This window comes from Pomacea canaliculata, linkage group LG12 (assembly GCF_003073045.1).
Source record: "Pomacea canaliculata isolate SZHN2017 linkage group LG12, ASM307304v1, whole genome shotgun sequence".
Taxonomy (NCBI): domain Eukaryota; kingdom Metazoa; phylum Mollusca; class Gastropoda; order Architaenioglossa; family Ampullariidae; genus Pomacea; species Pomacea canaliculata.
In genome coordinates this window covers 17,593,801-17,619,521 of record NC_037601.1, presented here as the reverse complement: position 1 = coordinate 17,619,521, position 25,721 = coordinate 17,593,801, and the positions used below count along the sequence as shown (strand labels likewise).

The window sequence follows — 25,721 nt, the reverse complement described above, 5'->3', positions numbered from 1 at the left end:
ACTTCAGCAGAATTTGAAATGTACCTAAGAAATACACTCATACACTTTTGATAAGTACTGTCCGCTTGCATTGGTGCTAAAAAGCAGTTTTGAAAAAGAGACAGGTTTGCTACATACCTGTGAAATCATCTTCAACATCTGTAACACATGTCGGGGGTTGGGGGTGGCGGGAATTGGTGCAATTCATGTAGCTATAAAACAATTTAGAGCAGTCATACAGTTATTGTTAAAAATAAGGTTCTGAGATATTTCCTAATAAAGTTTCTTACTGGAATTTCTGTCCTCGAGACGTTGCATTGTAGACACATGAATACTTCAGAGTCAGACTTGATAGGCTCCCTTTGGCGAGAAAAATGGCGGACTTCCTGGCAGCGCAATGATTCCTTTTAGATTTGTTCTCGTTTATCTCCAGCTCTACTGTAGGATCTAGGTATTCTTCTGATTATTTATATCACAGTATACCTGCCTTCGCTTCAAAACCACGCTCTGAGCCAAGACATCATGGACATCAGCAAGGCCGACAATGTCACAAAGAGGCCTGTAACATTCTCCACTGATTTTAAACTATAATTGACTTAGTCCCCTTTTCTTCTCCTAAGCATCTTGTCCTCAAAACTCAACAGTCGTCTTGCTACCCCACCAAAACCACAGTTAACCTTCCTTGTTTCATGTTTTTCTAATCAGCAACTGCCCCATTCTTGATCCCCATACAACTCCTCTACGCCTTTTCTCTCCACCACAATCTCCTGAGATAACCTCTCAATTTCCAATCATTAATTCCACGAATGCCACGACAGACACTTAAACTCACATAGTTACCCTAAGTTTAAAGTCAGAGCTGGATCCCAATATTTCTACTGTCACATTAGGCGATTCGGTGGTTGCTGGTCTGTACCAAACAAAAATAGCAGTTTGACAGTGAACGATGTCAAGTATCGTCCTCTGGCTTGATTGGAGCCAATTAAAATATTGATACCTCTACATGGGAAAGTTCCACAGCTGCATATTACTACTGCATGCAGTTATACATATACATATTGGCATTAACTACTACACACAGTCTTAGCAACCAGATGTAGCATACCCTCTTCACAAGCTGCCGACCTCGCCGATTCCGTATGGCGAGGTTAATGCTTAATCATCTACCCCACAGGGATCGCCATCCACATATCTCTGCTTCATCGTTAGTTTAGTTCTTTTCGCTCCTCGAGGAGTATAGGGAAGCATCAATACCTCGCCTGCGGACCCGGTTTAAGGCAGCCCCCTTCAGTTGGGCCAATGTAGTTCCCACGTCCTTTGCCTCGCTTTCTTCTGGTTTTTTGTTTTTTTTTTTTTTCCAAGTCTGCTTTGGTCACCTGCATCGTAGAATCAAACAAAACAATGGAATTTGCTGCGAAACAAAATGGAGATTATTTCATTAATAATGACATAACATTCTACAAGTTAAGAGGATAAAGAGGTCAGCTTAAGACTGGATGAAAGATGCCATTCGTCCAAGTAACATATCTATAGGAACCATGCAGAGGGCTGGCGGCAAACGTCACTACTCGATCGGCCCCAAGGACCACAAACACAAGCCCCGTATCATCAACTGCTCCCAAGCGCCTCAGATCTGGTACCCAAAACTTTAATTTATTTACTATTATAAGAAGAGAAGTTTACATAAATTTTCGCCAATAATGGAATAAAAGAATTACTGACGACTGAAGCAAAAACTAAAAATTACTCGACAGCATTTCATATGGATACAAAGAGTAGGATAGCAAGAAAATGTAACAGTGGCAATAAACACATGAGTAGGACGTAAAAAACGTAAAAGACTTAAATTAGAAATTTAAAAAGAAAGTAAAAGCGTTTCGTTAATTTTGTTATTGTTTGACATAGAGTGGTCTATCTTTATTACTCTCTTGTTTTGGTGAGAAGATTTCGTACTCACTGCGTTTACGTAACAGCGTCGTCTGCAGATTCTAGGCTCCATGCATGGTACTGTTTTATAGTACTGGTATTCTATGCATTTTAAAAGAAACTTTAATGCATATTAAGATACCTGTTAATCTTTTAAAAAAAATGCTTACAGTTTAAGGAATTGATGTGTTTTTATCTTTCGAAGATGCTTTGGTTTTGGTCTCTCGACATATAGCACTCAGTTTCAGTTGCGCGCGCTCACTCTCTCTTTTTATTAGGCATTCTTCTGCTTCCACCTGCTTCATGTATTTCAAGGCCAATCCATTTCTCACAGACAAAATCATTTGTAGGCCAACCTTTACCTCGATCTAAAACCGGCAATAACGGCTTTTTGTGTGGCTGCTCCAAACGTATTCATTTTAGATGGTCAAAATTTGTTGACGAAATACAAAGGTGGAGAGGTGAATGCAATTAATTGTATGCTGTCGGACAAACTTGACGACTGGACGAAATTTATCTACAGTAAAGTAAGAATTTCGTTCTTTGATGTTTCTTGTGGGACAGTTTGCCTGTTAAAGAAAGAAGCTAGACCACCAGGGTCGGGCAACTTAATTTGAACCTGCCCGCCTTCCAAAATGTGAATTGCACGTTTTCAATTTTTTTTAAAAAAATCCAGACTAAGTTAATTTGATTGAAATTTAATTCATAAGGTACTACCTTTAAGCTTTAGAGGTCGACAGTATGTAACATTCTAACACAGACAAAAATACAAAGATAACGGCTGACATGTCTGATGTAGTCTTTTAGAGAGCATCGGAGGCGTATGCCTTTAAAGGAAATTCTGATTTTAAAGTTTTATGGTCAGGGAATTCAAACAGCTTCTCTTTACACAATAAATTCAGTAATTGAACACCATTGTTTACTCATTTGTTGTCCATTCCATCATCATTAGGTTTATTAATTTTCTAGTCATCTGGTGTGGGTTTTCGGTATTTAACCAGCCTGAAGCATTGCTTAGAATTTTGAGAATGGGCATGCAGAAAGAAAACTTTGCCCACCTCTGAGCTAGACACACAGGCTGCTGTCTTTCTTTTCATTGCTACCTTCTATCTTTCGTTTATTTCTGCCTGTCTTTTGCATGTTTTCTCAACAAAATATCAGAAACAGACTAGAGTTAATAATTTCCATGAAGGTAACAACTTGTTTATTCTTTTATATGAAAAATGCAGAAATATAATGGTTTATTCAGATTTCAGAGTATTATGAGGCCAAAAAAGCATCCACTGGTTTCGAAAGGGACTGCGTCTCCATGATAATCCAGCACTTTTGGCAGCATGCCAAGATGCCACAGAACTGTATCCAGTGTTCTTTCTTGATCCATACTTTGCAAAGAGCAGCAATTATCGTGTTGGTGTTAATAGGTGGCGCTTCTTACTGCAGTCACTCAAGGACCTTGATGCCAGTCTCCGAAAGCTCAATTCCAGGTGACAGTAAAAGAGATGTAATGTGAATAATCGAAGTTCATGTTATGATCTTAGGTTTATAAAAGGAACAGAATTTCAGAATTCGTGAAGAAGGAATATGGTAAGAAAAAAGTAGAGGTTTCCACCTTCAGGATAATTTTTAAACACCCGTTAATGCTTGTCTTCCCTATTTTGTTTACAGCATGGCTTTTGGTAAATACTTTTAGGTACCAAAGGTCCCAACAACTGGTAACATTGAAAGTTATCTAAGGTTTGAGGTAGAAGCAGTAAATTGATCTGTTGACGTACACCTTTCCTGTAAACCAAAATATCATCATTTTCTTAAAACTTATTTTCCTTTGTCTTATAGTTATTTAAATGAATCTGATTTGTTGTGCCAGATTGTAATTTACTAATCTATTGAAAACTGTAACTTTTGTCCATACAGACTCTTTGTTGTTCGTGGAGATCCCAAAACAATGATGCCAGAGCTTTTCAAGGACTGGAAGATTACAACATTAACCTTTGAAATTGACACTGAGCCTTATGCCATGCAACGAGATGATGCCATTGAAAAACTTGCAAAATCTTGCAATGTTAATGTGATTAAGCGTGTGTCACACACACTTTATGACACTGAAAAGTAAGTTTTATTCAAAACAAGCCTAATCTTTGAGGATTGTTCTATTTGCTGTGGTGTGATTAAAGGCACATGAATGAAAATTTGGAGGTAATATAATTTTTAGAATTTCATATTTCCAAATGCTTAAAACAAGAGTTAAATGGAAGTAGAATGTAGTAAAACAGTAGCAAAAGCTTTTTAATCAATAAGATAGTAAGTAATGAAGCTATGTGTATCATATGCATTTTGGAGATATTCATTTATGGAGCAGCAAAGGATGTTATATTTAACGAACCTAAGTAACAGAAATAACTGTAAGCTTGAGCATCAAGTGCTAGTTACAAAGTTACATTGGATTTACATGTCAAGCAACATTAACTTGGAGACATGAAAGATTGTTGTATTCCAGAACAATATCAAAAAATGGTGGTTCTCCACCACTGACTTACCAACGGCTGCAGACAGTTTTGAAAGAGATGGGTGCCCCTCCCAAACCTTCAAACACCTTGACATCTTCTCATTTATCTGGTAACATTGTTATGTACAATGTATATGTCTTGATAAGTGCTTAAGCTTGCAGATCTCAGATTAGAAAACTAGCTCTATTGTATGTGTGTTTGTATATAGAGAGAGAGTGAAGAGGGCTGACATTTATGGAAATAGCTTTGTCAGTCCATGTCTGTTTAGATTGTACCACTCCATGGAAAGAAGAGTTTGATGAGAAGTATGGGGTGCCTACTCTAGCAGAGCTGGGAAAAAATGAAGAAGACTGTGGTCCACTGTTGTTTCCTGGCGGAGAGATGGAAGCCTTATCCAGAATGGAGAGGTATTTAAAAAAAACGGTGAGCTAAATCACTTACTGATGTCAAAATTTATGTTATTAGATTAGCTGTTTATGTTATTAGATTATCAATTTGTTATTAGATCATCAGTTTTCAATTTAATTGTGCTCTTTATGCAGGTATGCTTTTTTATTTCTTTATTTTTCCTTGTGTTTTATTTGTGCGTAGCCTACGCTAAGGTACCATATTTTGGTAGGTCTTGTTTATGTTGGTTTGTGTGTGCATACATCGGTAGATCCATTAGTGCATAAATTCACTTCAGTGTTCCTGCATCATAGCAGATATGAAGACTTGGTTGATCCATTTCTTTAAGCTGAAAGTTGATGTTTTGTGTATTTATAATAGTGTGATATCCCTTATGGTAGTTAAAGTCAGCTGAAATATTTGGTAAAGAACTACTAGTCATTAGGCATATTTTATTAGTCAAACAGTTCAAGAACAGCTTAAGTCTTATCCTACCTTATTCTATGCTGCGTTGACAGTTAGACAAGAGATGGGCTTTAGATGCTGAAAGCGTTGCTGACTTTTACTCTTGCAGAACTGGATCTGTAAGTTTGAAAAGCCACAGACAGAACCTAACAGTCTTGAACCAAGCACAACAGTGCTTAGTCCCTATATCAAATTTGGCTGCCTGTCTGTACGTACATTTTACTACAGGCTTCTCGACATTTACAACCTGAACAAGGTAACATATCTGTAGCAAAAACAGGGCATAAGATCTGTGGATACATTATGAATTTCCATTTTTTAAGACCCTGCCAGTGTGAATTGTCAATGTGGTTATCAAACAACCTTATCTGGATTAAAGCTACAACAAAAAGGACAGAGAAACCTTATTTCTAGATTACTCTAAAAAGGGTTTGCATGAAAAATAATAGCATGAAAGAAGACAAAATTTAACTTATTTTGTAACAAGTTAGCGAAGGGTGTGACATATGACAGAAAACAGCCAAGTTGTATGCTATACCATCCTGCAAACAATGTAAAATGATTTGCTGGCTTTGGCAGGTATATACTAAGCCTCCTGTTTCATTGCACGGACAGCTTTTGTGGCGAGAATTTTTTTATACTGCTGGTGTGGGGACTGCTAATTTCAATCGTATGGAAGGCAATCCTGTATGCACACAGGTACCCTGGGATTCCAATCCAGAATACCTAGCTGCGTGGAGTGAGGTATATCTTTCATCATTTGGATGTACTTTAGTATGTTTGTTTCCTGTGGCATGTATTTTTTAAGTTGTCATTGCTTGATGGACAACCCAGAGTAGGTCATTGGTTTGAAACTTCAAAGCTTTTCCCTCCTACTTTATATACTGATTGACCATACCTACATTTTGCTTTTTTAGGTTTGGGTAGGGGCTCTAAAATATTTAGTTTAAGACATTTTTTTAATAGCAAGTTGTCAGTTCTACAAGGCAGCTATGAAAAACAAAGTGTGTTTTCCAAGGCTCGCACTGGCTATCCTTTCATTGATGCGATTATGACTCAACTACGAACAGAGGGCTGGATACATCATCTTGCCAGACATGCCGTTGCCTGCTTTCTAACCAGAGGGGATCTTTGGTTATCATGGGAGGAAGGGCAAAAGGTAATATCAATATAGTAAGACCTCTTTATTAAGATGATTCTTAATCTTAATTTCCCCGATTAGGACTCCTCTTAGTTACACCCACAAAGTTTTCATGGACATAGTTCACTATATAGATGACTACCTTCCCAACCCGACTTATGACTAACAGTTTATACTCTGTTGTGACTTTGTTATTGTAAGTACATATTAAAATAGAGTGCTTTTGGCCAGCTGCCTCCCAAATATTACAATTTTCTGTAGAAATAGCATAAAATTAGTACATTTTGAAAGATATCATTTTAACCCAAATCATATCACTCCAGTCATATATAGCTACAGTATCATCCCATATCCATCCAGACTCGAAAGGCAAATCGATTGCCAATTATAGGAGTAGCAATTAACTTCAAATATTGTCAACAGAGCCGTGCGATGTTCAAACAAATTCAACTACCATGGCCACTTGGCAACATGCATTCAGAGAACAAGTCGCACAGTAGCGCTTAATGTTTTTGACAAAAGCTTTTTTTTGTCATTATTTTTCAGTTTGGAGGTTTGTATTAAAGGCATCTGCAGATGTTTGGTCAAAATATCCCAGTGGCATCTAAACTAGTATCTAAATGTGACTTTCTCTTAAATCGATTTTTAAAAAGGCCTCTGTCATCATTCTTTAGTTTCTTATTAAATGTACTTGTAAACATTTGGTTAACATAAAACAGGTGTTACTCCTTTGCCATTCATTTAACCTCGGCTTGGGATGATGATGTCTGTTATAAGACGTATGGTTATGGTGGGGTCGATTTGACTCAGGTGGGAGACGACAGTGTCAGGTTGATGTGGATTTTGGTTGAAATGACCAGCACCCTTACATTTCTAGTCTCTTTAACAGTGAATATCAGTTGGTTGTGCTTCATTAATGATCTTTTGCAGCAGTCACATGTCTATAAATATAAAATTATTGTGACCAACTATTTGTGCTTATTGCAACTTTATGTAAAAATCATGTTTAAAAATATAAATAGGGCATTTTAAGAGAGTGTGTTTGTCTACCACAGTCCATATATGTATTGATCAATGCTTTTGCTTGGAGAGTTAGTTCCCTAGTAAATCTTCAGCAGAGTCTAACAGTCGCAGATTAAGTGTGATCAAGTGAAAGTGAAATCAACAAAAAAAGATTTATAATATGTTTTTAACAGCATTATTTCAACATTTAAATAAATGAGCTTGAGTTTATGTGTTTGAAGTCATAGTTTGTGGAATGAAAGCATACTAATGGATCTTCATATCACTTGTAAGAAATTGACTGCCTCAAAAATTTCTGTAAAACATTTTTTTCCTAAATCACAAATTTTTATCATCATCAATAATTTTTACTTATTTTGTATACATCATTCATCAATTACACATTCAGTGAAGTTTTCTCAGACACATAAATGATAACTTTTTAGTTCTTGCAAAACAATAAAATGCTTAATTTATTTTCCATAGACTTGTTGATAGTACACCTGATCAGACTAAAATATAACAAATTTAGATAATGACAACATTATTAGGTCTACTTTAGAAGTAGGTGTAGAAGTAAGAGAAACAGTCCCATTGGTGGAAGGCTGATTTGCAACCTACACTCTGCAGACATTCATTTACTAGCAGGCATGAACAGAGACGCTTATAGAATGGAGACCAGCATTGACAAGACCAAAATTATGGTAGAAGAACTGGCATCTGCACATGTGGGAGTTGACTGGATCACCTTGTACAGGACCTGCTTACCATCACCTTGTCAGCCACTGTCTATTCATTTGCTCCCACTAACAACTGATACCAGTCAAGGGACAAAAGATTGACCGACAAGTTCAGATGTACTTGATGCATACAATTTATGATCTTTATATGGATATAAAGCGGATGTCTTTTTTTCTTTGAAAGGTATTTGAGGAACTGCTGCTTGATGCTGATTGGTATTTAAATGCTGGAAACTGGTTGTGGCTGTCTGCCAGTGCCTTCTTCCACCAATACTTTCGGGTCTACAGTCCTGTTGCATTTGGCAAAAAGACTGACAAGAATGGAGATTACATCAAGTGAGAAGAGTTTTTTTCCCCCTTTTATTTTTAATTGAAGTTTTTGTTATTTCTGTATCAGAACTGCAATTCTGGTGCTTAGAGCTAGGAAATGAGACCATGACTTTCTCCTTCCTTTTTTTGCGGTGGCCCGCCTATCCATTCTCCCATTCACTAATAATAATAATACCATGAACTTATATAGCACCATATCGTGGTCATATAGGCAGGCTCATGGCTGTACAAGCTGCATGCTGCATGTGCTGTTTTAATTTCTTTGCAGGCTCCTGGCTTATTTTTCAGAACTTCACTTTCCCTACATCTCAGCCAGACAACTCCACTCTTTGTCTGATGACCATACCCTGTCACCAGAACAACGTATGGTCACCGAAATTTTAGTTTCTATGTTGCAAGACAGTGCAGCTCTCTTCCCTTTCCGTATCCGCCACCTACCTACCATTGAATACTTTAAACATGCTCTAAACATTACTCCATGCACCAGTCAACATAAAGCTACTCCATTTTCTAACCCTTTCTTTCACTTTTTTCATCTGTTGCGTAGTTGTCAATAGTTGCAATTGTAGTCTATTGACCAGTCTGCCTGTCTTCCTCTGCAGATTTGTGCCACTCTCCATCCTTACTGTTTGTTCCCTTATTCCTGTTCCCTTCCACTTCTATGTTTGTCTTTTATTACTTGTCTTACAGTTGTTTCTCTTTACATCCTTCATATGCTGTCCATGTCTCAAGTATTGAGAGCATGCTCCTTTCTAACCATGAGCATGCTCCTTTCTAAGCATGCTCATGTGCTATATAAATCACACATTTTATTGTAATAATGTTTGTTTTTGAATCTTGGTATTGTGGAGAGGATTGCATATAATTGTTCTTTCTCAAAAAATGTATCACGCCTTTCTTTTAAAACACATTTTTTTCAATGACAGGAAGTATGTGCCAAAACTACGCAAGTTCCCTGCACAGTATATCTATGAGCCTTGGAAGGCCCCAAAGTCTGTACAAGCAGCAGCTGGATGCATTATAGGACAGGATTATCCCAAGCCAGTGGTAGACCATGACACTATTAGCAAGGTCAACATTAAAAGGATGGCTGCTGCATATGCAAAACGTAAAGAAGGACAAGATTTCAGTGGTAGGTTAAAGACCTTTGAAATTGTTGGTAATGTATTTAAAAGTGATACGGATTCTCTGTGTAAGTGAATAACCTTCCTTCACTAGGGAGATACAAGCCTTCAGTATCAACATTTCTAAGTCCTTGATGTTTATTAGATGAAATACCAGATCAATGTATCCTCCATTGGCTGTAACATTATGTTTAGTCTGAGGTTGCAGATTTTGCATTATACCATGAATGCAGATGGTTTGGACCTCACAAAATTATTAGCTGCCATGTTGTAAATATCTTGCTAGGCCTGTTTGTTTTCATTCCAATGGTTCTGGTGTTTTTCTTTTTCACTTCAAAGGTCTTGTAGGCAGTTGACAGTAAACTTAAGAGTGAGTCACTGTATTAAGGCCAAGGGTGGATATTAACCCTCACCTCTCCTTGTACAATCATTAGCTTCTCTGGTGCATAAGGTACCCATCACCTAAGTTGAAAGGGGTCTCTTGGTATTGGCTAATTGCTGGTACCCCTTAAAAACACGAGCGATGGAATTTGTCTGTGTTGATCATTGCTTCAAGGTAAGGACGGTGATTCTTTAGTTTTTTTTTTTGTGTTAAATTTTTTCCAGCACTGAACATTGGTTTTCATTTAAACTTGTATTGCAGGAAAGTCTGCTAGTCCGCAAAAAAGAAGAAAAGAGTCAACTGACAGCAGCAGCAAGAAGAAACCCAAGAAGGATGATTAAAATGAAAAGGCTAGTCACTTTGTATGTGACAAGTTTGTTTCATAACATGTTGAGAAAAATGATAATGACAATCTAAAAGTGCCTTTTTAGCTCACTTCCATATTTTTTTTTTATTTGGCATTCTTGGTCTTGTATTTCTTTGTCAAAACTCAGTTGAGGTTTTGCCAAAGCATATATTTTTCTAAACACATTTTTCCTTTTTGGTGTCTTTTAGGTTAAATCCATGCAGACATGACAAGATGTCAACAAACCTTGCTGAAAACCCAAGGCAACCGGATAAAAATGTGGTTAATTTCTTCTATTTTTTCCAGTGGATAAACGATAGCATTGCTGTATGCATAGCATGGTGATGAATTCAGTTTAGTTCTCATGAAAGTCACGATGCCTTAAGGCGCACATGTGAACATTCCGATCGGACAGAAAGACGTGGAAATGTTTTCCTCTCAGGTGGTAGTTATTCCTTTTGAACCCATGATATTCAATTTTCCACCCAAAATGAAGATCTAGCTTAGCTTTTTTTGTGCTTTTTAACCCTTTACATGCATGCAGTAGTCTTTATTCACTACTATTTTACATAAATATAAACAACGTTGAATGTACTGGCTCTTTTTATTAGCTCTTGGACATAATGCAGTTTTTCAGAACCTTAGAAACTTTTAATTTTTTTTTCTTCAAAAAGATAAAGTTAGAAGGAAAATAAAATAACAAAAATCACTAATAAATTTTCCCACATCGTCACACGCAAGACCAGTCAGAACTCAAAACTTCTGGCTTACAGCAGCTTTTACAGAGTTTCACCTGTATTTAAGCTCATATTACCTGCTGCACTGAAAAGATGGGCTTGTGCACTTACCACGTTATGGGAGGGTATACATAAATAAAATCAATATGTGTCTTTCTGCCCAATCAAGTTCAGACTGACCACATTTTCACACACATGAAGAGCTAATATGCTAACAGCAAAGAAATTTCTCAAAGAAATATCCAGCTTAGGGTACCAACTAAAACTGGAATGGTTTAGGTACCATGAAAATGACCAGCAGATGGACACCGACAAATATGTTGCACAGTGAAGTTTTACAACAGTGAATCCCTATCTGTCTGAGTTTACAGATCAGGAAAACGAGTAAAGCTTGTAGTTCTTTGTTCACATCTGATGTAATTTTTAATATACATTATAACATTTTATGCAACACTATGAACATGAGTTAAATATCTGTAACTATACGGCATAAATCACACTGAACTAAAATGTCCATAGTTTCTCAGTTCAGTTTAAAACCAGAAACCAGACAGGATGCTCTAGTTGCTTTTCACGGGGAAAGATACATTTGAGATCCTTCTTAAGAGAGATTATCTTTGATACACCTCACACAAGTTGACACTTTTATTACATTAGTAAAATAGACCTTTGTGTAAACCTGACAACAAAATGTGAGCTCATTCTTGAAAACAAATATCAAACTACCATTTTTATCTACAGCAAAATATATACAACCAACTTTGAAAATGCTGAGAAATATTTTTCCATAATGTTTAAATGTGAAATGCATCCAACACCACTCTTAACAAAAAAACAACAAAAAAACACTGTGCAGCGTATCTAATTTTCACTGCATGATCTCCAAGAACCAAAAATAGACAACTGCTGGCCTCCTTCAGTTAATTTTGGGAAAGCAAACCCATTTTTTTTTTTTAATAAAAGTGCAGCAGATTTAAAGTGACTTCTGGGCTCTCCCCCCGCCCACAAACAAAACAAACACACACACACACACAAAAACAATGCTATGACAGCAGTTAGTGTCTGAAAGCATGTTAAACAATGAAGGCTTTTTTGGTCAAATCTTGATGTTTATCTTAAGTTACAAGCCTTTTGTTTTTCCCCTAAAGACCTTCATTATCTTCCTCCAAAATAAGAACACACTTTAGATGTTCCATTACACATAAAGTATAACATCTTCCCAGAGCTAAAAGTAAGATGGACAAGCTCTGAAACATTGTTATGCATGAAATGATTTGCAACATAAATTGCTAAGATAACATTCGAGAAGGCTTGATGACCCCTTGATGGTCATGATGGCCTCTTTATGCCACACAACTCCAACAGCATTGGACTCAGGTTACACAGCAGGATGGACTTGCCCTTGACTGACATGGTGCTGACTATCTCCTTGGATCCCTTGACCCTGGTTGACTTGGTTCTCAGTTGCTACATGCTGCTGCTGCTATTCACACACAGAAAAAAAAATTAAAAAAAATGAATGCATCTGTTAAGGTAACTGCTTATTAGGTAAGAATTATTCAAAGTGGTGCTTGTTATTAAAAAAAAAAATCTACATAGGTTATCTATAACAAGCTCCGCTTTTAGTCACTTGTTGGTATCTAGTTCTGCAACACTTTTAAGTCTAAAGGAAAATAATGGAAAAAATACTCTGATGCAACCTTCCCTGAATTCGGAGAAATGCTTGGATACTGACAAACATGATGAGAAATGGTTTAAAGCACAGCTTCCCAGATTTCGTTTAACATATTAAGTTGTACTTTTATGCATCTAAGCAGGATGTACCTGATCCAACGGCTGCTGCTGACCGAAGTGGCCTTGTTGATTTAAATGTTGCTGCTGACCAAATTGTCCTTGCTGATTCAACTGTTGCTGACCAAATTGTCCTTGCTGAGCCTGACCAAATTGACCTGTTTGAGGCTGACCAAATTGTCCTTGCTGAGCCTGACCAAATTGACCTTGTTGAGGTTGACCAAATTGTCCTTGTGGCTGACCAAACTGGCCTTGTGTTGTTGTTGACCAAACTGGGCCTGTTGATTCAAGTGTTGCTGCTGAAACTGTTGCTGATTAATCTGCTGTTGAAAATTTTGCTGTGCTGGCAAACCAGGCTGCTGCGGCACTCCTGTGCCAGGCTGGTGATGAATCCCCATGCCAGGTTGTTGTGGCATTCCCATGCCAGGCTGCTGAGGAATCCCCAACCCAGGCTGGTGTGGCACTCCCATGCCAGGCTGCTGAGGAACCCCCAAGCCAGGATGCTTGTGGGTCTCCATGTGGAAGGCCCTGCTGCTGCTAATCAACAAAAATAAACCCATGGAGAAGATCTGTTGTAAATATTGGCAAGCAGCTACAGAAATAAGCCAGACTGCTAAAATAAAATTCATCATGTTTAACATAATCAGCATTTGCTCACTTGCTGCTGACGGAGCTTGTCCTCTGGCTGGAACTGAAGATCATGTTGAGGAGGAACCTGTCAGGAATAAAGGTGCCAAGTCAGACAGTAGGATGTTTCAGAAATAAAGACACTATGTAAAACGGTGTTTTAGAAATGACAGTATTGGGAGGGAGGGGAGAGAAAGAGGGCAAATGGTCAACACATTTTAAATTATTGTACCCTATACTAATCTTGTACTTCAGCAACGTTAATGAGCACCTAGTCAAGACTTGATTTAAATAAATATATTCTATTAGGAGTTGTGCATGCTATGTGATAGTAAATGTACACACCATAGTCACTCTGGGCATGTGTATATCTTTAATTTCTAAACACCTGATGGAATCTACCAGAATCTCTCTTCTCTTTTCCTCCACATCCATCCACCAACCAATATCTCCATAAAGATGAACACTCAAATACATGCGCTTATTCTTACATTAACAACACCAGGTTGTGCATGATGTTGCCTGATATATTCTTGAAATTCTTCATCTGTGAACTGGGGCTTGTCCTCAATACCCTGCAGACAGGCAGTTGGGAGCAAGAGAAATTAAAGAAAAATAATGAAACAGGAAATTAATATTTTTCCTCATACACACAGAACAGTTTCTTAATAAGTGATAAGATTACTGTTAAAACACTTCAAAAATCTATAAGGATCCCAAGTTGATTATGGCATACACTCATTAGAGTAAGAACTGAATATGAATATAGCCAAATGTACAAATCTTGTTCCCATCAAAGAATCATATCTCTGAAGTTTAGAATCAAACACGTGAATCTATCAGACTCTCAACCTTCTATATCTTTAAAGAAAGACTTTTAGTGGGTGTAAGGGGCAAAACAAAAAACTTTAGATCACTGAAGAGTAAAAGTACCTACTTCCCAGCCTTCATCCTCCTTGAACTTTTCATTTTCTCCATGCTTCCCTGTGTACTGCAGAAACTCCTTCAATGTGATCATGTAGTCCTTGTCCTTGTCAATCTCACCAAACACATGTTCTCGCATTCGGTTCATCTCCTCAAAACGTTCCATGGGATCATCTTCTTCAGGGGAGTTTCGTGCATCATACACTTTATCCAGCTTAAAAGATTAAAGAAGTGGTTTGGACAAGTTGAAGAAGGCACACATAGCATTCACAGTGTGATCCTAGATTATGGAGGGTACTCTAATGCACAGTTACCCTCAGAAAAACATATTTTCAGTATATCTTTCTGTACAGTGAAGCAGGTTGCTGATGAATTATGAATGCCATAGCAGAGAGATCTGGATTCAATGTACTAGCACAGCTGTAATAAACACACATGAATGCTTGTCACAAAAAGGAATATGAAAAAAATGATACCAACTTCTCTTTGTAAAACTGCCTCAACTTCCTGAACATCCCAGATGCCATCACCATTTATATCTGTAGATGTGATCACACAAACACACTAAGAAAAGGGCATACATGAAATAGGTGAATGTACCTACATTTGAAGAGCTATATGGTGACATGCATTCAGATTAATAGAGATGTGTGAGACAGGACAAGTGTATTTGCAAGGACTTGTACATCAGATGGTTTTAGTGACGGCAAAAGGAGAAAAACAAGTTTGCAATTTGTCTTTTATTGTCTGATATTCTTTTCTATTAGGCAAAGATCAACAAACTAAATGCTACATTTCTGCAAGCATAAAGGCATTTTGCAAACCACTTGTCATAAAATAAAAATCTTAAAGAAAAAAGTAAAACATAAAAGCTGATCTACTGAAGCAAGCAGCTCACCATACTTTGCCCATGCTCTAATTGGTCTTAAGGTGCAAATGAATAAACAGTGTTCATGGTGAATTAAAGGGCACCATACTAAACAACTCACCATGCATAAAAAAGAAAGTTTTAGGGTCAAACTCCTGTTCAAGGTGGTCATCCTTTTCCCACACCTCCTCAAACTGATCTTTGCTCCCCTGTCAACAGTCAGAATCACAATGCTGCTCTTATACAAGTATAGAAACCCCAAGATAACAGAACTAAATCAAAATTACATAACGCTGCTAACAGCATTTTGACAAAGATGAGATTGAAATACCTATTTCTCTAAATTAGAGTCTAAGAAATTTTACCATTTGAACAACAATGAGAACCCCAACAAATTTTTTCTGATAATCCAGAAAGCATGAAAATCATACTCCTACCTGTTTTAAATAGTCACCATTTTGAAAAAAAATTGGAGTCTACGACAAAGTCAGCCTTCAGAATACAGTAACCGAAAAAGTGAGGCTGGAAAAAAAAATCAAAGGACAGGTCCTCCAGTCACAATGGTGTCCCTCACGTGTAGTAATTTTCTCCCCTTGGGTCTTAACTCCCTGCTATGGAAGCACGGGTGAGGAATGTCAAGGCCATGCATTGTATAGGTCTGTATATTTGGTCTGGCCTTGCCAAGGCAACCGCAGCTGGAACTTGAAATTCAGTAAATCTAGATATTTTTTTTCTTATCAATAAATGTGTAATAAGTGAATCATGACGATAAAGTAAATTTTAAGGGACAAGCAAGGAACGTCCAATATAAGATAGATGCAGACAAGTACTTGGCAGGGCAGACACATTCTTTCAACCGTTGCCTATGCCGCATGTCCTGATGGGACAAGGGGCTAGACAAGGATTAAATACGCATTAATGAGACGAGATGCAAACAAGTTTAAAATGTCTGCACAACACTAATTTAATCCTTGTCCAGTCTCTTCACTGCCAGCAAAACCTGATCACCATACGCTTGTGAATTGTCCACAGCTTGTTTTATTGTGCAGGTGACATACAGAGTGGTAATGAACTTTATTTTTATGTGGCCTGTGACCTCTATCACCATTTGATTCCTTGTAAAAATGTGTAGGCATTATAAGCAGAGCACACAAGAATGCCCTGAGAAGACAATGTCTACTCACAGGATGGTTAATTTTTTCATGCTGCTTGTGTTTGGTTTTAAGCTCTTCGTGTTTGGTTTCCTCTTCCTTGCGTGTCTCTTCAGGCAATTCCTTCAACTTCTGCTGATATTCAAACTCTTTCTCCATCTCATACTCCTTAAAATCATGTTGTCTCTTCTTGTCTAACATCTCAAGGTCGTGGGTTGTCTGCAAGTATGTGAAAGTCCCAGTGCTCATACCATCGCATTTTTACATGTACAAATGAGCAGATACAGTGTACCCATCTTAGATTGAATCAGTGCACATAAGGGGAAAAAAAGTTTCAGTTTATTCAGATGTTAATGACTCAATGCTTTCATTGGTATTTTTATTTTATTTTTTTAGGCTTAGGGGGATGGGGTGGAAGAAATGATGGGTTTAAACAAAACCTACAAGGAAGTGGAAACAGACGTGAGATAAATATTTTTAATAAAAACTAGTTGTGAAAGGAAATAAACAATTGAAAAAATTAGATAAAACAGATAAAAACTACTAAATCTAAAGCTCTAGGTGTAATAACATAAGTGCATTAAGCCTATAACCCACAAGCAGGCAACACAAGGGACCTATAAGTAAAGAAAAGTCTTCTGGACTACTCTGCACTACTCACCTTCTTAATGAGCCTTTCCAGATCTTTCATCTCAAAGGAGTATGGGTTGCTGATGTCAAGGTGATTGGGGATATCCATGCGATCCACACCTGTTCCATACACAGTTGCAAAACACCCATCAACTTTTCTCAAACGTAGCTCCTTTAAGATTCTGCGTCTCTTTTAGCTGAGTATGTTTTCTACACCCAAATTACAATTAAATGCTTTCATAAGACTATAAATATTTTAAAAAGGAACACACCTTTAAAACAATGGGGAAAAATTATTTTATATTTGCATCCACATTTTCTAGAGAATGAGCAGGAAACATTTACCACAACAAAACCAAAGGAATGGCATGGTTTCAATATGCAAAAACGAAAAATATCTCCTGCAGGAGCTTGCTAGTAGAATTTACAGAATAATTTTTGCACCAGTAGAAAATTGTGCACTGCCATATTTTCCCATCAACAACATGCAGTTAACATGATGTTAAATACATTTAAATATTCTGAAAACAGACATCTGATGTTGCTTGATGGGCTTAAATAACAATGCATAAGCTAAAGCTAAAAGAGCAACTAATATCTAATGTTAAGAAACAGAATGCCCTTTACCTTACAGAGGCATTTTAAAGGAGCTACAGATTATCAAATTCTCCTACACAAAGTCATGCTATTAACTGCAATTAGTTGTAATTTGAGATTGCTTTCAAAAATGAATTTAATTTTCTGCACATTTATGAACCTTTCAACATCATCACATATTTATCATCCTTATCATTATTAATAGCAATGTCAACATCAAAGAAAAAGCCTAGCAGATATATCTTTGTCCTAATGCAAATCGAACACAAAAACAATTATTAAAATAAACAGCATCTCAAAGAAAGACTAATATTAACAACAAAGCAAAACAAAGAAATATTTTTATTTCTGATAGCATGTGAATAATGGCCAAGTGGCAGCCAACATTAGAGACTAATAATAATGAGCTCTCTCAGGTGCTGAAATGCCATACAGTAAGACCTTATGTTCAAAGGTGCCAGGGTCAGAAACAATGCAGCTTAGGCATTACATGATGGCAGAGGTTAAAGAAGTTCACTTCAGACAAATGTTACACATCTAGAAGACAAGTGCCAAGAAAAGATAGCAAATATAGCAAAGATATGCCTGGATTGTGTGAAGTGTGCTGCAAATGTAGGCCACCGAACAACTCTCAACACTAGGAGCAACACAGTTTAACAACTTTTCTTGGTTCTTAGAGATCCTGCCACCCCACCCAAACCTTGAGAGGATATCTATCATAAAGGGAAAAGTACAAAGTTCTACAGGTTTTACTGATCTTTTCAAGCCCAAACCTTGGCCATTACAAGAACTCATACTTCTGCCCAGTATTTGCGCAATAAATGTGCAACGTAATCTGACAGCAAATGCTCTTTTCCACATGAAAACTGTATCAGTTCCACTGCTTTTGCATATCCCTACTTATAACTGAATTATTTGCATTAATACTAAGAAACATTGATGATTGCCTCTGACTTAATGATTACTGAAACATCAAACATTTATGATTAATGTTGATAAGTGACTCTAATTTACAGTTTATAATAATAGTAAAAATGAAACTGCTCATAATCATGAGTCTGCTCAATGCATCTGACAAGATGCTAAAAGAAATTAAACAACTGGCTGCAACTAACTGTTCACATTAATAAAACTTTAGGATTTTTAAAGACCTCTCAAATATGAAGTCACAAAAACAGCACACTGTCTCACAACCATAAAGTGCTTTCTATACTGCCAGGCATGCTGTGGTAAATGTCTTTGAGAAAACAATACAGCCAGAGTCAGAACTGAAAGTCAATCTCATCATAAAGTTGTGATGATGGCCAGTGACAAACTGACCTAAGCCCAACCACCATTTTTGTGTGCTCTGCCAAGAAATAAATGTAGGCATGTACTTATAAGACTTCACACAATAAAGACAGTCTAGCAACTGGAAAACATTCTTAGATTGACAGGTAAAAATGAAAGTGTTTGCAAGATTACACCTGATTTTATTTTTAACAATGAAGCCAAGACTGAATCGTTTTAAAATAAGTAGCAGATATAAGATTATCTTTTTCTTGCTTGGATACTCTCCATATTTACAGAAGCAGTCTTGTGAGATAACCTCATTTAAGGACTATTTCAAGAAATTGTTAAAAAAAAACTTACCAAGATGACCCCCAGAGCAACACAGAACTGTTCTCTTCCCACCAAGGCCACCTTTTTTATGATGAGACTGACCTGCTTTTAAAGCTGGGCAACTGAGGAACTGTGCTCAACCAAAAAAATCTATTGAGGGTAGGTAACAAAAGAACAACCTACCTCCATGCGCAGCAATGTAATGCAAGACTTGCGTACCCGTCATGGAGCGCATCTTGATGCGAGCTAGTTCATGCAGCCGCTGCACCTCCATACGCTTGATTTCATCCAGTTTGGTGCGGATGGTGTTATTAACCAACTCCAAATGTGAAGCAATGGCCCCACTCTACAAACAGAAGATAGTGAATTTTTTTTTTAAGTAATCTTTTTAAATAAATTGCACCAAATCACAAACTACATTATATCATGAAAGGATTTAGGTCTTGATGTCTTTAAAGCTAAAGAATTTCATGGGTAAGAAGAAATATTACAAAAGCAGTCATATACACCATTTAAAAATATCAGTAAGAAATGACACACCAATTCATCTGTAAGTGTGAAAGCCTTTTTCATCAATCTTTATTTGATACAAAAGATGTAACTTAAGTATAATATAGTCATCTCTAAACAAAACCACAGATACTGAAATAATGATCTGAGACATTTTTGATGCAACATCAAAGCATACCTTTATATCTGAAATATTTGCCTGTTCCAATTTCTTACGGAAAGAATCATCTGATTCCAGAATCTCAACCACCTGCCGAAGGTAGCGATCATATTCCAATCCTGTACCCTGTAGGAAATACGAGTGGCATGATAAAATCAATGAAGCAATTCAGTGTCTTTTAACCAGACAAGCATAAAAAGTGTATGAACAATATAATAACAAAATGGAAGCAGCATTTAAAAATTTTCTTTAAGATGCATTTGGTAACACCTGCCAGCACTGACCCTTTTCATACTGCTACTGGATATTATCAAACTCACCCCCTGAAGCCTCTTCATAAAAAAATTGAGTTCAAAATTATGTATTTTCGGTAAAGAAACTACAAGTACATCCTATTTTATAGCTAAATACTTATAACAGTTAAAATCACTAAATGAAGCTAAAGAATACTGAAGAATAAAAGTTTTTCAAAGAACATCCTTCTGAACAAGGGATCACAATACTACTACATTATTAATAATAAAATAATAGGGTATGTACTGCATTAGTATATGCACTATAGGAGAAAAAGTCTGAAAAATAATGAGTAAAAATAAATATGAAGTCCCTGTTTTAAAACAAAAAACAACTCAAAGTTGTGGCATAAACCAAAGCACCCATCCTATTAGTGGGATTTGGGGGATATTGCTACAGCATGTATCAACCAAGGCTAGAATCATTTTTATTATTATGTACAATGTGACATATATATATATAGAAATTTAACCTCCTTAAAGGCTAATGCAAATGAAAACACAAGTTAGGCTTAAATGGAGACTGATGTTCTAAATCATTTCCATTACAAATTTTAGGTTGCTAACTGACTGTTTACTTACATCAAGTCTAAAGCAAAGCTCTATGGCAATTCAGTAGCCCAGCACAATGCATTGTCAAATGACATGACCAAACACTTGGGCATAAGAGCTACATGTGTCCTAAACTGGGGCTCGTCAAAATAATTTAAAGATTATTGAGAAAAATTATGAACCAAATCATAGAGATGAAAAAGTTCAGCAAATTTGAAAAATCGTGGCATGACAGAGGATAAGGTCACAAACAGTAACATGCCATAGAAAAACATCTTGGCCCACTGTCAGGACAATGATCTCTGTGTGAAAAAATGCAAGAATGCCATTGAAAAAAAAATGAATGAACCTCCTTCAGCATCACTTGTGTTGTCACTTGCACTGGCAATAGAATTTTAACATATCCGCACTCACAAATGTAGTGAGTGCCCTACACATTCACCCTACCTTCCCAAAGGTATGACCAAACCATGACAAGTATGTTAAAAATCATTCTTATACTCTATGCCTTTCCACAGGTTTTCTATCATTTAAGCACAACTTAACATTCCCATTGCTTTTTCCTTTATAATGAAAGAAACTGAAATCTGATGCCTGAAAAAGTGCCTTTCTATCATATACCACATGCAAACTAATTGAGCAGTCAACCATATTCCAAATCTGTAGGCCAAACTGAAACATTTAAAAGATGACAATTTAACAAATATCCACTGTGTTCTTATTTCAGACTACTTTTAAAAAATATCTTTTGAGTCCATTGTTATAAAGTTTAAGAGTACCTATGTTTTAAATATGTTTATTCATGTGTACTCACACTGTCACAGATTCATTTACATTTAATGTACTTGTAAAAGAACATGACAGTTCCATTTGGCCCAGAAAGATGGAATAATTTACATCTACTTTTCTACATTCTTATAAAACTAAATAATACAAATGAATAACCTTTAAGCAGCCAAAGAAACAAAAATCCACTCACAAAATAGCCTAAAAAATGTAACTACAACTATGTAAATCCTGCAATCTGAAATTAAATGATATCCCAAGCTGTGTGATGTGGCTGCACAACCTGTAAGACCTGGGAAAGCATCATTCCCTCATGGTAAGACTTACATCACCTTTGGTACACGGACTTTCCTCTCTCTTACTGCTGCATTGACCAGCTCTTTTCGTTGCTTTATGAGATCTAATTTCCTGTCACTTTTTGGCAGGTCTTTAGAACTTGCTTCCTCCAGCTTTTCATTACTTCTTTTTACAACATGAATTTTTTCATCAACCACTTTGTCATCAATATCATCATCTTCGTTATAATCCTCTTCAAATTCATAGTCCTGCATAAGCAAAATTTCTCTAAAGTGCAGCAGAATGATGAAAAAGACAGGTCACAAGGAAGAAATGAAAACAAACAAGTGTTAACAACAACAACAACAACAACAACAACAACAACAACAACAACAACAACAAAAAGATGTGTTCAAGTTCTTTGTTACTTTTTGTTAACTTATTCTACATCTTTGTTACTATTTTGTGATCTTGTTCGCGCAGTAAGTTCGACTTTGGCTGAGATACTGCGCTTTATACATTCTCACTTATTATTATTATTAATAACATTTTCCATAATGCTAGTTCTTTTTTACACCCTTCCTTTTGCACTATCATGTTACTCTCAGCTCTTGTTCTTATTATTTGGTTCCTCTTTGTTTTTACTGCATTTGATTTCATTCGTTTAGTAGGTTGTTTATTCTTTTATAGTTCATATGTTATTTGTTTGTTTTTTGTATGCTGTCCATGTTTCATTCTTGATCTTAAGTGCTACGAGCATACTCTTTAGGAGTGTGAGTATGCTTTACAAATTTTGCATTTATTATTTATTATTAATATTATTAAGCTTATGGAACCTCTTTAGGGAGCAGCTTCCATCTTTCTCACCTTCCCTCTGAAAATCTCAAGAGATTACTAACAGAACTATAAAATAAACAAGAACAGTTAAAACTGTAACCTGTAATTAACAAAAGAAAAATGAGCCCAAGAAAGTAAATGTCTTAAATAAGTATTACTGCTTTGGTGACAAAAAAGTACGAAAGGGCAAAACACAAAACATTCTGGGAATGACATAAAATAAAAAGTATACAAATGTTAATGTCTTTCTAACAAAAGACAGTTCAGCCTGATGGTTAGCATCCTTAGCTATGGAGCAGATAGTCACTGGCTTAACTCCTGTCATTCTGTAAACAACTTCAGCTAACCCAGCAGCTGTCCAACAGACATGGGTACCAGATACCTCAAGGGAGGTAAGGGTGCCAGAAGAAAATGGAGTGTGGTCTGCCTTCTTCAAGCTTTACCCGAAAGATGTCAGATCATAAATACCCACTATCCCAATATCACCAGACCATGGGATTCTTTATCATTTTACTTTTTCATCAACTTGTACTTTAATGTGTAATTAATTTAAATTAAAACTGCTGTGAACTATGTTCATTCCACAAATCTGGTATTTCATTATCATAACAGAGCAAAGAAAGTATTAAAAAAACGACTTTCCTAATATCCATATTCTTGTAATGAAAAACTTTTATCAAAATACTTCCTTGATAACATTACAATGTGATATTTAAAACTTGCACAAGTATTTCTAAAATTATTACAGCATTTTTTCTTGAAATATATATATTAAAAGAAACACTCTTGTGAAGGGTCTCACAATTTACAATAATACTGAATCAGTAACTGTGATTCAGTGTTTTAATCATCCCTGCCAATCCTTGCTTTGCCAGAACTGTATGTGTTAGTATATGTAATTACCAAATCCTCCTCGACTTTTGATCCTTCCTCCACTGGGTCTGGATGTGGTGGCCCGCGCCTGTCTACTGGTTTGCATAAGGCGAAGTGTACCAGGATGTAGAAAACGAGCGCAGAATGTAAAATCTTCCAGCGCATTTTGCTGTATGGCCAACTATGAAGACCTAAAATGTTACAGGAATAAATGAAGTTCATTGTGGTTATGCCATTATTTGTACCAGCTTAACTCTAAATCTTTAGCTCACACTTTCACATTGAAGAAGGCCTTTGAACAGACAAGTCTACACCTGATAAGAATAACTGACCCAGCATTAATTTAAGCTTTTCATCCCATTCACCTATTTGTGGCTTTGTGTTTTGTTTCTTAAATCAGATAGATTTCTGTAAAGCAAAAGATACCCATCGAAGCTCTCTTTTCCATCATTAAATTTCTACAACGATTTTCTACAAATCTGCCGGCTGGTTGGTTTTTCCTTGATCATAAAAACTTTATTGTTAAAAAAGTTACATTCTAACTTAAGAATATTTCGTACCTTTCCTTCTCTGAGAAGATGATGTCACAAATTCTTTACGTGCGTTTCACTATCGGCTGCTTTTCAGCCAGTCAACAACAGATGGAATCAACAATCTGTAGATACAGACGATGGACGTGTTCGAGATGATGACGAGCGGTAAATACAAACCTGCCACCTGATTGGTCCAAAAATAAAGCTAGGGCTACGTCGACAACTGAGGGGTTCTGTATGGGTTTTCCTTTTTTTTGTATGACGTGTGTTAAAAAACGTTGATCGTAATCACAACGAAGGCTGTTCATCCCGAAGTAGTATGAACCATATACTACCGCGCGAGGGAATCAATCATTTAGGGACATGAAAACATTATTTTATCTGTTGGGTGTGAGTAGACGTGCAGTTTATTGACGGGCTGATTCAGCGGCAAAAACCGAGTTTTACGATCTGCATGGGTGATGAGCGCTACAAGAAAAAAAAGCTGTGTGTCGCCCGATTATATTGCATTCTTAAATAAATAATAAAAAAACCAACAACAAAAACTCTTGCACGGATGACAGGAGCTAGGATAATTACTATATATAGCTTATATATTTATATAGGTACAGTCATTCTTGGCCGTTGCCCATCCTTGAAATCGTCCTTAATTAATTGTTGGTTTAGCGGGAAAGTGCTTCCAACTAGAAGTAATGTCCCACTACCCAGATAGCATTTATTTAAGCATTTTGTAAATGTTTCAAATGGTCGAGAAACGGTCTTTGTAAACGTTTATAAAAGTTTTAATTGTATCAGGATATGAGGGAGAAGACGAGAAAATCGTAGTACCTGGAGAAAACCCCCGGTGGCCAGCTCTGATCGATCGGGGTCTTCAGTGCAAAGGTGACAATTTAATTACCACGTACACTAGCGGGCACCCTTTGCAGTCGTCATTGAATGCAGACAAGCATTTTATTCTCCAGCTGTGTGTGTTATTCGCCAGCTGTGCTATCGCGACCATTCACGATCCCTTTATCAGTACTGCATGGTTGAATGTTTAACAGATTGATTCTTGTGTTCACCTTGCAGCACTTCTTACATCTCGGACTTTATAGAAAGGACACTAAAGTGATGATGGCAGCTTGCAATCATAGTGATCGGTGTTCAGTAACCAATGTGGTTTGCTGTTTTAAAAAAAACTTTATTTGATGTAATACCAGTCATCATTCGACACACACGCACATGTGAACACGCACACGCACGTCCACACATTAATGCACGCACACGCTCGCGTACGATCGACGCACGAATCTCGCAAAGGCAGAGTAGTTCTGTGATCTTTCAGTAGCTTGATGAGGTACGTGTGATATACAGGACTCACTGGGATATATATATATAGATCTTTGTGAGATCGATGCCTCCTTTTCTTTCTATCGCCGCCTTTCCGAAATCATACCAGTTTTCGTCCTCTCATTCAACTAACCATGTACATCACAATGTTATCTTGTTGATTCAGATTATTATAGAAAATCTCTTGCACTTTTTCAAACGTACGCACATAAACACACGCACACACATACATGCACGCATTTGCCCATGCACACCCACAAAATAAAAACGAAACTGCGTATATGCAATGAAGTTTTTTTTTTAACTCTCTCATTAATTG

The 25,721-nt window shown here is 36.8% G+C and overlaps 2 protein-coding genes across 12 annotated transcripts; one reads left to right on the top strand and one right to left on the bottom strand.

Moving 5' to 3' along the window:
• Window positions 1-1,899: 1,899 nt before the first annotated feature.
• Window positions 1,900-10,920, top strand: LOC112576793 (cryptochrome-1-like). 6 transcript variants are annotated; one of them, XM_025259521.1, is made up of 12 exons: window positions 1,901-1,983; window positions 3,155-3,389; window positions 3,817-4,011; window positions 4,400-4,518; window positions 4,663-4,832; window positions 5,371-5,517; window positions 5,841-6,005; window positions 6,280-6,420; window positions 8,329-8,480; window positions 9,401-9,606; window positions 10,242-10,330; window positions 10,536-10,920. In XM_025259521.1, the coding sequence occupies exons 3-11, from the start codon at window positions 3,848-3,850 to the stop codon at window positions 10,319-10,321; spliced, it is 1,344 nt and encodes a 447-aa protein (XP_025115306.1). In that variant the 5' UTR covers window positions 1,901-1,983; window positions 3,155-3,389; window positions 3,817-3,847; the 3' UTR covers window positions 10,322-10,330; window positions 10,536-10,920. The 6 variants fall into 6 exon arrangements, with proteins under 6 accessions (XP_025115308.1, XP_025115303.1, XP_025115307.1 ...); XM_025259519.1 differs by lacking the exons at window positions 9,401-9,606; window positions 10,242-10,330; window positions 10,536-10,920 and adding exons at window positions 2,470-2,542; window positions 8,743-9,163 and having other exon boundaries at window positions 1,948-1,983; XM_025259523.1 differs by lacking the exons at window positions 9,401-9,606; window positions 10,242-10,330; window positions 10,536-10,920 and adding an exon at window positions 8,743-9,176 and having other exon boundaries at window positions 1,900-1,983; window positions 5,877-6,005.
• Window positions 10,917-24,261, bottom strand: LOC112576792 (nucleobindin-2-like). Of its 6 annotated transcripts, none has more exons than XM_025259511.1 (14): window positions 24,101-24,261; window positions 23,571-23,731; window positions 21,887-22,099; window positions 19,942-20,049; window positions 19,437-19,599; window positions 17,086-17,174; window positions 16,458-16,643; window positions 15,395-15,482; window positions 14,886-14,944; window positions 14,419-14,619; window positions 13,973-14,056; window positions 13,513-13,569; window positions 12,888-13,391; window positions 10,917-12,546 (listed from the first exon to the last, which is right to left on the bottom strand). In XM_025259511.1, exons 2-13 carry the CDS (start codon window positions 23,703-23,705, stop codon window positions 13,170-13,172), a joined length of 1,605 nt encoding a protein of 534 aa, XP_025115296.1. In that variant the 5' UTR covers window positions 23,706-23,731; window positions 24,101-24,261; the 3' UTR covers window positions 10,917-12,546; window positions 12,888-13,169. The 6 variants fall into 6 exon arrangements, with proteins under 6 accessions (XP_025115296.1, XP_025115298.1, XP_025115300.1 ...); XM_025259513.1 differs by having other exon boundaries at window positions 10,917-12,543; XM_025259515.1 differs by having other exon boundaries at window positions 12,888-13,388.
• Between the last annotated feature and the right edge of the window lie 1,460 nt (window positions 24,262-25,721).